Source organism: Coniophora puteana, assembly GCF_000271625.1.
Source record: "Coniophora puteana RWD-64-598 SS2 unplaced genomic scaffold CONPUscaffold_1, whole genome shotgun sequence".
Taxonomy (NCBI): domain Eukaryota; kingdom Fungi; phylum Basidiomycota; class Agaricomycetes; order Boletales; family Coniophoraceae; genus Coniophora; species Coniophora puteana.
This window is the reverse complement of record NW_006913053.1, coordinates 539,594-550,643: the sequence shown is the minus strand read 5'-3', so window position 1 is coordinate 550,643 and position 11,050 is coordinate 539,594. Positions and strand designations below refer to the sequence as shown.

At 50.7% G+C, this 11,050-nt stretch overlaps 7 protein-coding genes across 7 annotated transcripts; 2 read left to right on the top strand and 5 right to left on the bottom strand.

The window, feature by feature from the left end:
- Positions 1-209: 209 nt before the first annotated feature.
- On the bottom strand, positions 210-572 carry CONPUDRAFT_41711 (uncharacterized protein; the record flags this gene model as incomplete). The annotated part of the gene is made up of 1 exon (XM_007764201.1): positions 210-572. A coding segment is annotated over one exon (363 nt), but the record flags the coding sequence as incomplete, so codon positions are not given.
- A 519-nt stretch (positions 573-1,091) lies between these two features.
- CONPUDRAFT_148179 (uncharacterized protein) lies at positions 1,092-1,351 on the top strand (the record flags this gene model as incomplete). Its single annotated transcript, XM_007764816.1, has 2 exons — positions 1,092-1,251; positions 1,302-1,351. 2 exons carry the CDS (start codon positions 1,092-1,094, stop codon positions 1,349-1,351), a joined length of 210 nt encoding a protein of 69 aa, XP_007763006.1.
- Positions 1,352-1,392: 41 nt separating this feature from the next.
- Positions 1,393-2,897, bottom strand: CONPUDRAFT_114165 (Metallo-dependent hydrolase). The gene is made up of 6 exons (XM_007764815.1): positions 2,273-2,897; positions 2,144-2,224; positions 1,872-2,080; positions 1,737-1,812; positions 1,515-1,673; positions 1,393-1,462 (listed from the first exon to the last, which is right to left on the bottom strand). The coding sequence occupies exons 1-5, from the start codon at positions 2,882-2,884 to the stop codon at positions 1,533-1,535; spliced, it is 1,119 nt and encodes a 372-aa protein (XP_007763005.1). The 5' UTR covers positions 2,885-2,897; the 3' UTR covers positions 1,393-1,462; positions 1,515-1,532.
- Positions 2,898-4,199: 1,302 nt separating this feature from the next.
- Positions 4,200-4,772, bottom strand: CONPUDRAFT_44427 (inhibitory GTP-binding protein subunit alpha 2; the record flags this gene model as incomplete). Its single annotated transcript, XM_007764253.1, has 3 exons — positions 4,200-4,313; positions 4,368-4,439; positions 4,503-4,772. Coding segments are annotated over 3 exons (456 nt in total), but the record flags the coding sequence as incomplete, so codon positions are not given.
- A 944-nt stretch (positions 4,773-5,716) lies between these two features.
- Positions 5,717-6,720, bottom strand: CONPUDRAFT_46313 (uncharacterized protein; the record flags this gene model as incomplete). Its single annotated transcript, XM_007764393.1, has 3 exons — positions 5,717-6,148; positions 6,205-6,414; positions 6,472-6,720. 3 exons carry the CDS (start codon positions 6,718-6,720, stop codon positions 5,717-5,719), a joined length of 891 nt encoding a protein of 296 aa, XP_007762583.1.
- A 1,029-nt stretch (positions 6,721-7,749) lies between these two features.
- CONPUDRAFT_140791 (uncharacterized protein) lies at positions 7,750-8,711 on the bottom strand. The gene is made up of 4 exons (XM_007764814.1): positions 8,435-8,711; positions 8,244-8,377; positions 8,026-8,184; positions 7,750-7,962 (listed from the first exon to the last, which is right to left on the bottom strand). Exons 1-4 carry the CDS (start codon positions 8,575-8,577, stop codon positions 7,799-7,801), a joined length of 600 nt encoding a protein of 199 aa, XP_007763004.1. The 5' UTR covers positions 8,578-8,711; the 3' UTR covers positions 7,750-7,798.
- A 985-nt stretch (positions 8,712-9,696) lies between these two features.
- Positions 9,697-10,986, top strand: CONPUDRAFT_140790 (uncharacterized protein; the record flags this gene model as incomplete). The annotated part of the gene is made up of 4 exons (XM_007764813.1): positions 9,697-10,221; positions 10,285-10,372; positions 10,430-10,615; positions 10,685-10,986. The coding sequence occupies exons 1-4, from the start codon at positions 9,859-9,861 to the stop codon at positions 10,984-10,986; spliced, it is 939 nt and encodes a 312-aa protein (XP_007763003.1). The 5' UTR covers positions 9,697-9,858.
- Positions 10,987-11,050: the final 64 nt, after the last annotated feature.

The window sequence follows — 11,050 nt, the reverse complement described above, 5'->3', positions numbered from 1 at the left end:
AGAAGAAAGTGCTCAATATCGCTTCTAGCATCGAAGTCTTCCGTTTTGAAGTGGAGAAGTGCAACAAGAGGAGGTCCAGCAATGATGTCTCGGATGTGCTTATACGGGCGGCTGATGAAGACGACGTGGAAGCCACCGGTGCTGTCCTTCTGAAGGGCTCCGAAAAAAAGGTGGACAAGCTGGGCAAGATGGTGACTGTGATGGCCGGGGTCGCACTGATCTAACCCATCAAAGAGCATGACCATTGTCTTACCCGACTCCATCCAGATAGTCTTCAGTACCTCGATAGGTTTGAGCACAAGATGGGTGAACTGATGATGCCGCGATTTCTCGGGGTTGAGCAGCTGTGTATCGTCGGTGATGGCCTTGGTGATAACCTCTCTAGCGAGCGGGTGAAGGAGACCAAGCTGATAAGCGATGGTGGGGATGAAATAGGCGGTATTGCCGCGCTTGGAATCGGTACGGGAGAACGAAAAGGTAGCAGCGAGCGCGCCGGCGTCATGGAACTCCTGTGCGAGTGTATGCGCTATGGAGGATTTACCTGAGCCAGCTTCGCCCGAGAGCCAGATGATCTTGCCGCTCTCCCTCAGAAAGGTGTCCCGCAGCGTGTTTAGGAGATGCACGCGAGTGCCCGGAAAACACTGGAATAGCTTTGGCTCTGCGGGATCGAACATTGCGGAGTGGATGCACTGCTCTCCGAGGTTCTTCCATGCCTCGTGCTGGACTGTATCGATCATCGCTGAGGGATAACGCTTGCTTGATGGAAGTGAGTTTGACCACCGCATCGATACAGAATGTGAGACTTACCCGAGCAGCGTTGGCAAGAGATGATGAGGGATGAACTTGAAGGGGAAGCAAGCGATGCTTAAGCGCTCATCCAGAATCTCACAGCATTTGTTCGCACGTCAGGAACTCCGAGGTTCCCGAAAGTAGAACAAAATAGAACATGACCCAGGACGAAACGTGCCCATGAGCTTTATGATAGCAAACACGCCTCCTTAGTCTAGCCCAAGCCGGGTGCTGCTTCTGTCACTCCCTCTGCTGTTCGTCCGTCGACGCCTACTCAGGTGATGTGTTCCCCACCAACGGCGATGGCTGCGCGCGTTCCCCGACAAGACAGCGCCACCGGCTACACCGACACCGACAACGTTGACTTCACGTGCCGCAACACCGACATCACGTTCGCGCTCTGTCTTGGCACCACCTCTAACATCACCGCGACAACGGGCTACTTCCTAGCAGAGGACAACAGTGGGCGTGGATCGAGCATCGAGCTCTGAGCGCGCTCACGGTTCCCTGAGTCGTCGATGGACGTGTCGAAGGCGGAAACAACGGTATGGTGGGTGTGTGAGGGTTCATGGTCGAGGCAGGGGAAGATGGTCGGATGATGGATGACTCTACTGGTTTCATTAATCGTACACCAATACAACGCTGTGCGTTTGTCATAATACATCTTGGATATCTATAGACATCTTCATCAGCGCAGATCAGTATGATTATGAATTCGTTCTCACCTAAGCATCTTCCTTTCCTCAGATAAATCTCGAATCCATGCTCATCCTTGCGATAGCAACCACTTCCTCTCTGGAAAGCCCAAGTCCGTGAGGCGGTTTCGCCAGCAGCAGCGCGTACTCTCCTAGAAGAGATGTACGAAAGGGAAGCGTGTCGTCCGTCTGACCAAAAACCCTTGTTAGGGAAGGCTTGTCATCTAGCTAGCATAGTGGACCGGAGCTTACGCAAATCGACACGGGGTGGCTATTTTTGAGATAGGCGCGAATGTGATGCGCTTGGAGGTCAGGCACCGTCTTACACCTAGAAAATGGGGAGGGTTGTTAAGATGGCATATATGCCCAAGAGGGTGAAGCGCATACAGCAGGTTCGACGTAAGACAGATCTCGACACAGGGTTTATCAGCCACTCGTCTCGACATAGTGATTACGTCGGCAGGTGCGTCCTCAGATACCGATACGTGGCCGAAGTAGTGTTCACGGATGGAGGGAGGGAGGAAGGTAGCGTGGCCAAGGCGTGATGGACCGAGGTTGAGAAGGGCTCTATGCTCGTCTGGTGAAGTCTCGGCAATCTAGTAGGAATCATGGGTCACTGGGGTGTTCCGACGTAGTGGATTCGTAGGCAGAATGCTTACCTCTGCAATGTGAAGAGTCAGTCTGAGGCCAGCCTGGCGCGCCTGGGTCAAATGTGGCTTGAAGTTTTCAACATCTCCTGCCTGCGTTCATTAACTTGGTGTCCTGTTATGTTCAGAAAGAATGTATACCTGAGGATCTCCACACAGGTCGATCCCTACAATCGGCCGTCCCTCGCTCTTCAGCTGAATAGCGAGTCCCACACACTCATGCATGACCTCGCTCGTCATCCGCCGATCAAGAGACACGATTAAACCCGCTGACTCCCGCCCTCGCGCCTCCACCTCCTTCAACACAGCTTCCAGATACTCCCGGCGCGACATCTTCCCAGGGATCTCACGAGGCGTGGTGCGTAGCTCGATGTACGTGGCTTGCGGATGTCCATCGAGACCCGGCTCGAGGAAGTCGTCCAGCACGGCGCGCGTCGCTATCGACGACGCCTCGGGCGAGCTCGTGAGAGCGTAGACGGCAGGGAAGAGGGAGAAGAAGTCGCTAATCTTGTTCAAGCCCACGCCTTCTTCGAACTTTCGTATTTGAGCTTCGATCACGTCTTTGGAGAGGCTGTTGGGTAGGTCATCGGGTTGGTACTGCTCGAGCAGGATGCGCAGTGTCGGTAAGGGGATGGATCCGTTCAGATGAGCGTGTAGCTCTGCCTTGGGGAGGCTATGAAGAAAGGTGATGTCGTCCTCTGCGAGGATGTTCAGCGCTGCTTTGGCTGGTCCCTCAACAATGCGTGTCGACATGGTGAGAGCAGAGATGGTGAGTGCTTGTGTGGGTGAAGGCGACGAACAATCGGATCTGTCAAGCGCCCAAAGATACGTTCAGAGTCTCGTGGTATAGCGGACCGGGTTGCGAGAACGGCAGACATCTTACTGAGAGAATGGACGAGTCACAAAAGCAGCGACTCGGGAAGACCGCGCCAGAAACCACACGACGTTCGGAGTAAGCCGAAGCACTTCTCGCGCGACGTACACAAGACGTACAACGCAGGCGCTTTAAATCTTTAAACTGATCATGATGCTACCTCACCGTGAACTTGGAAGTGCGAAACAAGTGTGAAACGGAAAATTCTCAGCAAAACCGTGGAAGAATTACGTAAAATTAATACAAGTATATAATGCATTGATAATGCAGACTTTTTCTCCGCTTGAACCTCAACTCCCTTCCCTTCGTACTAGATTATTGCTCATCAACGCGTTTTCCTATCAGCCTGTCTTCAGCTGCATTTCGGTTTTTAAATCCTTGATTCTGATCCACTCAACATCTCTTCACCCCTTCCTGATATGATTATGTCCAGTTACGTCCAGTTATGTCCCTCCTGTGCATCCATGTACGCGATGATATAACACTCCACACCTCTGGGTAGCGATGACGCGCCTAAACAGTACTCTACGACAATAATTATACCGCCACTTCTGGATAGCAATACCGCACATATGAGGCTGCGATGATGTACCGCGCTGCCATGAAACCAGTGGCACGCCTACGAGGTTGCGATGGTATGCCGCGCTCCAAGAGCAGAAATTCCTCGACCTTAGGGTCGTGCGCTTACATTATTACCCATACCAGTGAAGCGGTCTTGACAGTCACAGATAGTACAGAATGCTATTTATCGACCGAGAACATTCACGAAGGATACTATCGGGCCAAATAAATGCTAAGCAAGACAAATGCGAGAGAAGACACAGCTGCAGACGTGACGGACTTATAAAGTTCAGGGCGACATGTTTTCCCGTCGAAGACGATGGAAATTAGTGGTTTAGCCCGAGCTGCGCTGAATTCGGCGTGAGTTTTCGTCTTGAACGGAGCATACATAACATTTACCTCTTACGTCTTGCATGACTACATCCACGATTTCCTTGTTGATGGCAGATACCGTACTGGGTTGTTGATTAGGCTTGACTCATGGGAATTCTCGAAGAACTCACTGAACATATATTTGACGCTCCATCGGCGATTTCTTGAAGAAAGCGTCCATGAATGATTCCGCGAAGAAATCGATCCCCGCTTCGGCGTCCTTAACAGGACCTGTAAATTTCTTTTGAAAAAAATAAACCATCAGCAAGTGTTCGTGGCGTGTACAATAAGTAACACTCTCACAGGAAAGTGTGTTGCAATATCTGAATGAAGTATTTTCTCTTCATAGATATCTCGTTTATTAAATAGTAGGATCTGGTGATCATAAGGCTGAATATATGCAGCAGATTTGGAACGAGGCACACTTACGAAGGTTGAGGAGCCGAGCCATTTAGATCGGCACAGTGAATCCCATACGGTTAAGGCGTCTTGCATCTGGTTCTACCACTGAATTTAAATACTCCTTGCCGAGAAGTGAGAATACACAGGAAACATATCACCCACGTCATTATGATCCTCCCAAAGTGTTAAATCATATCCTGCAAGGTTAACGCAGAAGACGACAAAGTCAGCGCCGTCAAAGCAGTGAATCCATTTTCTCCTTTCGGACTTCTGCCCGCCTGTATCGACGAGATCAATGGTCAAGTCGCCGAAGACAACCTCGTTTTGATCAAGGCCTATTGTCCTTTGTTGAAGGTGTATGATGTCTTCTGGGGTTGCACAATAGTTCGGGTCGCAAATTCGCTCGATGGATCGAAGAAAATATTGTAAGCTATGATGGTGTCAAAGAGAATTCGTGTTACTAGGTTAGCTGAAAAAGAGACGTACTTTGTGGGATGAGGCCAATCTTCGGCGCGAAAGACTTCTCGCACACAATCTTCCTTCCACACGGCAGCGAGCGTAGAGACATTTGGCCTCATACCACGTTTTCCTTTGAGCCATTCTGCCACATACAACAAGTCACTCATGGTATCTTCTATGAAAAACAGATGAGCTATCGGTACATTTCTGCAGATTTGAACTCACCCGGAAGACGATCCCATTCATCTATACCACATAACACGTCGAAGAGATGGAAAAGACCTTCAGACAAACTTTCAGTAATTATATCCGAGTAACTCTGTGTTTCAAGTCTTGAAAACCGAAAGTCCGATTGCGCAGATTGCATATGCTACTTTGCTATTTAGTGCTGGTGTAAATCGTACAGATAAGTCACCAACCTTATTGAGCGTTGTCTTTCCACTCTCTCCGCCTCCCAGGAGCAACATCTTGACCTTCTTGCTATTGGACAGGGATGACAAAGAAGGAGATGGAGATGGGGTCGTGCGTGATGTTTCTCTGTTCGGTGTTAGTCTCAAGTTACTGACCATTGAGACTCTGCGACTGTTCGAGCTCTAGACAAATTGAAGCTGGTCAACCGACCGCCGCCGAATCATCATCAGAAACGCACCTCTATTGATCTTCGAGCAGGTTCGAGAACACGCTTCCTAGAAGTCGGATATCGGCGCGGGGTACGATAACCTCGCTCGATAAACATAGTTTCAAGCAGGATCCTTAGGTTCTTATCAGAGTACATTCCTTGGGGGGCGCCCTCAAAAGAAGTCATGGCGGCCAGTCGAGTGGTAACATTTTCAATCGAGGGTCTGTGATTGGGGTCTCTATCAATGCACTCAATGCAGAGGCTCCAAAGGTTTCTTAGCGTCTCGTCGGGTAGCTCGTCAAGGGTAGTCATAGACTCTCCCCCAACGACCGCAGTCAGAACCGCAACGTCGTGTACGTATTGGTGGTATGGCCTGTTTCCGGTAGTAACCTTCAGATCGTTCATAATTCTTTGTGAGAGGCGGTTGAACTACAAGCCATGTTGTGATTTGACTAACCTCATAGATTATGCAGCCAAAGGCGTACATGTCTGTTGCTCGACCGATTTGCGCGTCTTTGAATAACTCCGGCGCCTGGTAACGTAGAGTTCCAGAGTTTAGACTTCTCGACTTTGTTGTCCAATTCTGACTTGCGCTGTTTACGCTAGCGAGGCCATAATCTCCGATGCACGCTCTACCATCGAGGGCAACGAATACATTCTCCGGCTTCATATCGCCGTGAATGATGCTTTGTGTATGAAGATACTCAAGGCCCAGGGAGATATCGTAGAGCTAGACTCATCAAATTGTCTCGCCATATGCAAACCGACCAGTAAACAAGGACATACCAAAGATTCGCGGATAGCATCAGGGGAGTGGTTAAGGTATTGAACAAGATTGCCATTCTCCATCAAGGGCGATACCAGACATGCACTAGAGTCCAATCCGTTGAGAAGGTAAACCCCGTAGAAGTTTAAGACATTGGGGTGCTCCATACATGCCCAAATAACAAGTTCGCGAGCACACTTTTGGGCGCGCTTAGACGAAAAATCGCGAAGCTAGACATGATACTGTATAGGAAATTACTGATAATGAGAGTGATTATGTGTGCTCACATGCTTGATTGCTACCGCTTGCCCTTTGTAACGGCCTTGGTAGACAGTGCCAAAGCCACCAACGCCTATAGGATCGTTTTGCGACACCTCAACGTCCTTGAGGAGAAGGATCTGAGGGTAGCATCCGGATCTTTGCGCCAATTTGAAGAGTGCATCAGTAAACAGTCTCCTAGTCCCTGAGCGATGACAAGGCGGCGTTTCAATGAGCTGAAGTATAAAAAAATGAGTCAAAATCCTGATTCGAACCATCACAGCTGACATACGGAGTACAGCAAGTCAACTACATCTTGCGCCTCTTCCGCCATCAGCGCAAATAACCGTCGATATGACTTCCCCTCCAGATCATTCAGGATGGTCGAGAGTACCTCAACTATTCCCGCTAAATCACTCCTCTCAAGGCGAAGCTTCTCCTCCTCATCAATGCAATCGCATGCATGAAGAGCACGATGGGCGGAAAACGATGACACATGAAAGCGCGAGGCCTTCTTGCGGGAAAAGACAGATGTGACGTGTGCATGAACTAGCTTGTGGTTGATGATCGCTTCGACGGAGTCCCAAGAAGCCCATTCCCTACTCCATTCCGCGAAATCATCATGGAGCCTTCATGCTGACGTTGGTGTAAGGTGTATGTGCGGTAAGGGGAACATACCGTTGATCTTTGCCTATACAGTTCTGAGCATGGACCACGGCCGCGGCCGCGAGATGCTGTGCATCCCACCAGACTTGCCGTTAGCATCAGAGCAGGATAAGCTCAATGTAGTCTCACCTTATACAACGGGACGTTACCAAGGGGCATGTCCTGTTGGTTCATCGGAGGTCTCTAGAGCTATTGGCGGTAAGTGGGGGAGCGGAGGGACTATGTACGGGCTATATACAGCAACAGCAGTGGGAAGCGATCATTGCCATTGCTGTAAGGTCCCGACGGATGCTGTACTCAGTCCGAGATAGCGTATTCAAGGCACGACACTTAGCTCATAGGGAGAATCAACCCAAAAAGCAAATGAGAAACTTAGCGTTATCTCCGACGGAGATATTCCGAGAGGAGAAATGATTGAAGAAAGTACGTCGCGCTGCGCACAAAGTACAGCCAATGAGATGACTAAAGTCCGTACCATTTATGGGCATAAGCCCCTGTCTTGATCCCACCCTTTGTGCCCGCCCTTCGTACCTTAGGCTACCTGATAGAGCTCGAGGAGTTTGAGAAACGTACACCCAACACGATTCATACCAGAACAGCAGCAATTTAATCCCAAAAAATATGTAAAAAATATCGATCTCGAGAACAGTGTTTCCGTCTGAGCGCTCAAGGTAGCACTAAGGTGAGCACTTACTGCGGGGTATAGGGATACGAGTCCACGGTCACCGTGTCGACAACCCACGTCAATCCGCCGTCGGGCGAGGACAATCCAGAGTCGCTCGTGCCAGCCTTGTACAACTGGTTGATTAAGTCCAGGTCTGCCGCCCCGAGCACAATCTGCGTGTTGTGGTACGCTGGGTAAAGGCACAGAATCAATTAGTAAGGACAACTATGCTATAGAACGGCGGCGTGCTTACTGTGTGCGGGCATGTTGCCGCTTACGTTGTCTTGGCACTCGACGGCGATATCCCAGTAGTAAGGCCTGCCGGAGTTGCTCGTGAATGTGGACAAGAGCTGACCGTCCCTGTACACGTTCTGTACGGTGGCGCCTGTCGAGTCGTCGTAATTGTCTGTGGCTATGCATTCAAGTTCGCGTTAGCCAACACCAAACAACGAAAGAGAAAGGAGGACTGACACTCGATGTCCAGCATACCACCCTCGCTCACAGGTACGTAGTTTCCGGACGACTGTGCATTCGCATTTCCGTCGTAGAAGCTCGCGAAGAGGCACCATTGGCCGGGCTGGCCGCCGCAACCCTCTGGCGCCTCACTGATTTCTCTCACGTCAACTGCTGTTTAAACCTTGGCAAGTAAAAGATAAACTTACCCAGCCGGGTTCGCAAACGAAGCGATAATGCTCTGCACGAGTCCGCTGTTTGCGGTCTCCATGCCGGGCCAGAGCGCGAGACGGTCAACCTGTGGGCTCGAGCCGCTGGAACCTGAAGGGTTGTCTTCGAAGAAGCAATCCATACGGGTCCGTTGGCTGTTCCCCACGCGTTGAGCCACCACTCACTGCCGAAGCCGACCGTTGCGGAGGCAAACATAGGAAGAGAGGAGAGGGAGAGGGAGAGAGGGAGGATGGAGCGCATTGTAGATGAGTGGCGAGGTGAGCGGCTGGTCGGTGACTGAGAGCGTCTGATGGCCTCCAGCTTATATGCGGACGTGGCTGGACTTTGTGATCAAGGTACCCGTTACATAGTATCACACTATGCCATCACGGGTCGGCCTTTTTTCGCAACAGATGCGGTGTTTTACGTCGAATTGAAGCTGGGAAGTTCATAGAGTGCTATGTTATGGGAAACTTGCAAATGGACTGCCTAGAGTATGGCCTCTGTCTGTTCAGTTTAGTGGAAGAGTCGGTGGTGAAAAGAAAGATAATCGCTGTTTGGGTGGTCGCGCCTCGCGGTGATATGGAACTGTGTGCACCCACTCGACTAATGCTACCTGTCCGTCCCTTGTACGCTCTCCTTGCCGTGAGATAGCCAATGCTTGAAGGTGTATACTGTGATCAATCAGAGCGAACGAAGCAAGTCTGCCCATCTGGCGATTGCTCGACGCGGGGATGTCGGCGTTGCGTTCAAGTGTAGCTATAATGCCTCCGAGTCTGGCGCCGCTGGTCTCCGCCGGAATCACCATTATGGTAAGGTGCCCCTATCTCATCCCTCGCTCAATCATTGATCAATCAAGCTTCAAGTAGAACAAGCAGAATCTAGCAGAATCAAGCTTGAAGCTTCAAGCACGGGCGACCGTCATCTTGTCATCGCCCTAGCAGGAGTCTTATTGCCGCTCTGGCATCCAACGCCACTATCACACCGATTTTCCTTCATCCATACCTCAATTTAATCACTTCCTAGAGGTTCAGCAATCCGTGGCCCGGCGACCCGTCGTTGATGGTCAGCTGGGGATATGTGGATCCTTACGGGCGCCGGTGTTAGGAGATATAAGTCAGTTGTCCATTTGTCACGGAACAAATCGTGTCACCTAACGCTTGCTATCAGGCGCCGGCCATTGATTGGACGCTTCACAAATTCCGAGACCAATTAATGCCGTATTCATCATTTGAATGGCCACGGTTTGTCAAAAGTTTTTATAGGTAGCTCGACATCCGGTTCCACGCGCGGTATAGCATGAGGTGATCCTCAGCTCAAACGTCGTGCCGTCTCCCCAACTTCGCGCTCTATCCTCCGCAACCCGCCCCGCAACCGCTGGCCCGAAAATTTGCGGCTACAGCCCGCTATCCTCGACTGTGCCATGTCACTGGCTTCAAGGGCCTATGACCCTACGCTTTTGCTTTCTGCTGAGGACTCGGCCAGCCTCCAAATCACCGGCGAGCTGCTCATTGGCGGGATTTTCTACGGATTCATGACAGCGGTGGCTGGTATCTGCGCGCACTCCATCATTCAAACGCGCCAGCGCCGGACGAGGCGGCGTCTCTGGCTCTTCCTCATGTATATTGCTGCGCTCTGGACCCTCGGCACAGCGGAAATGGGCAGCATCACGAGCGTCATGATCGGGACGTATGTCCTACACAGCCAACGGCCCCAAGTGAGTCCGATTCGGATGGTGGTCAATGGGGCAGCTTGGCTAGCGATGCTGTTGGGTGATGGGTTGATGGTGAGTTGCATGGTCCGTAATATGCTGGCTGGCGTGCTCGCTGAGACTTCGCGTCGTTGGTAGATATGGCGGTTCAAAGTCATCTGGGGCAGCTCACAGTTCTTCCGATATCTTGTGCTGCCTCCAGTTCTACTCTACTTGGCAAATGTTGGTGGGTTACAACACCCCAGTCCGTTATTGGCCTGATTCACGTTATGGTTTTGTCTAGTCATCGGCGTATTCACTGCCATAATCTTCAACATGACGGGACAAGATGTCTGGACTGATGCTGAAGTTTCCGAGGAGCAATTTTTCACGGCATATTGGATGGTCTCTTTGTCCCTCAACGTATACATCACAACGCTGATCGCTGGCCGGCTCTATGCCTACCGACGTCGTTTTGAAGCAAATATAGGTAAGTAGTAATGAACGAGTCTGTTCATCTTTTTGCGTACTTCTACTCACTATGACACCCTTGGTCCAGGATCGGTGCACGCCATGCACTACACATCCATCGGAACCATGCTCGTTGAGTCATGCGCAGCTCTCGTCATGTTCACCATCGTACTTGCTGCCACATACCTTACGAATAATCCGGCGGAGTATATGATATGTGTAGTGCTAGTCCAGGTGCAGATAATCGTCCCGCTCATGGTCATGATCCGTATTTCACACGGTATAGCATGGGACATGACGACCGTAAGCTTGGTCGAAAATGCGATCGACCGGGCTTTAGGTGGCGTTACTCAACACGAGCTAAAGATTCTGGACGACTCAATGGGTTAACTTGATCGAATGCACATGTAGAATATATCACACTCCTGTACACATAGCGCAGACCCAGATGCGG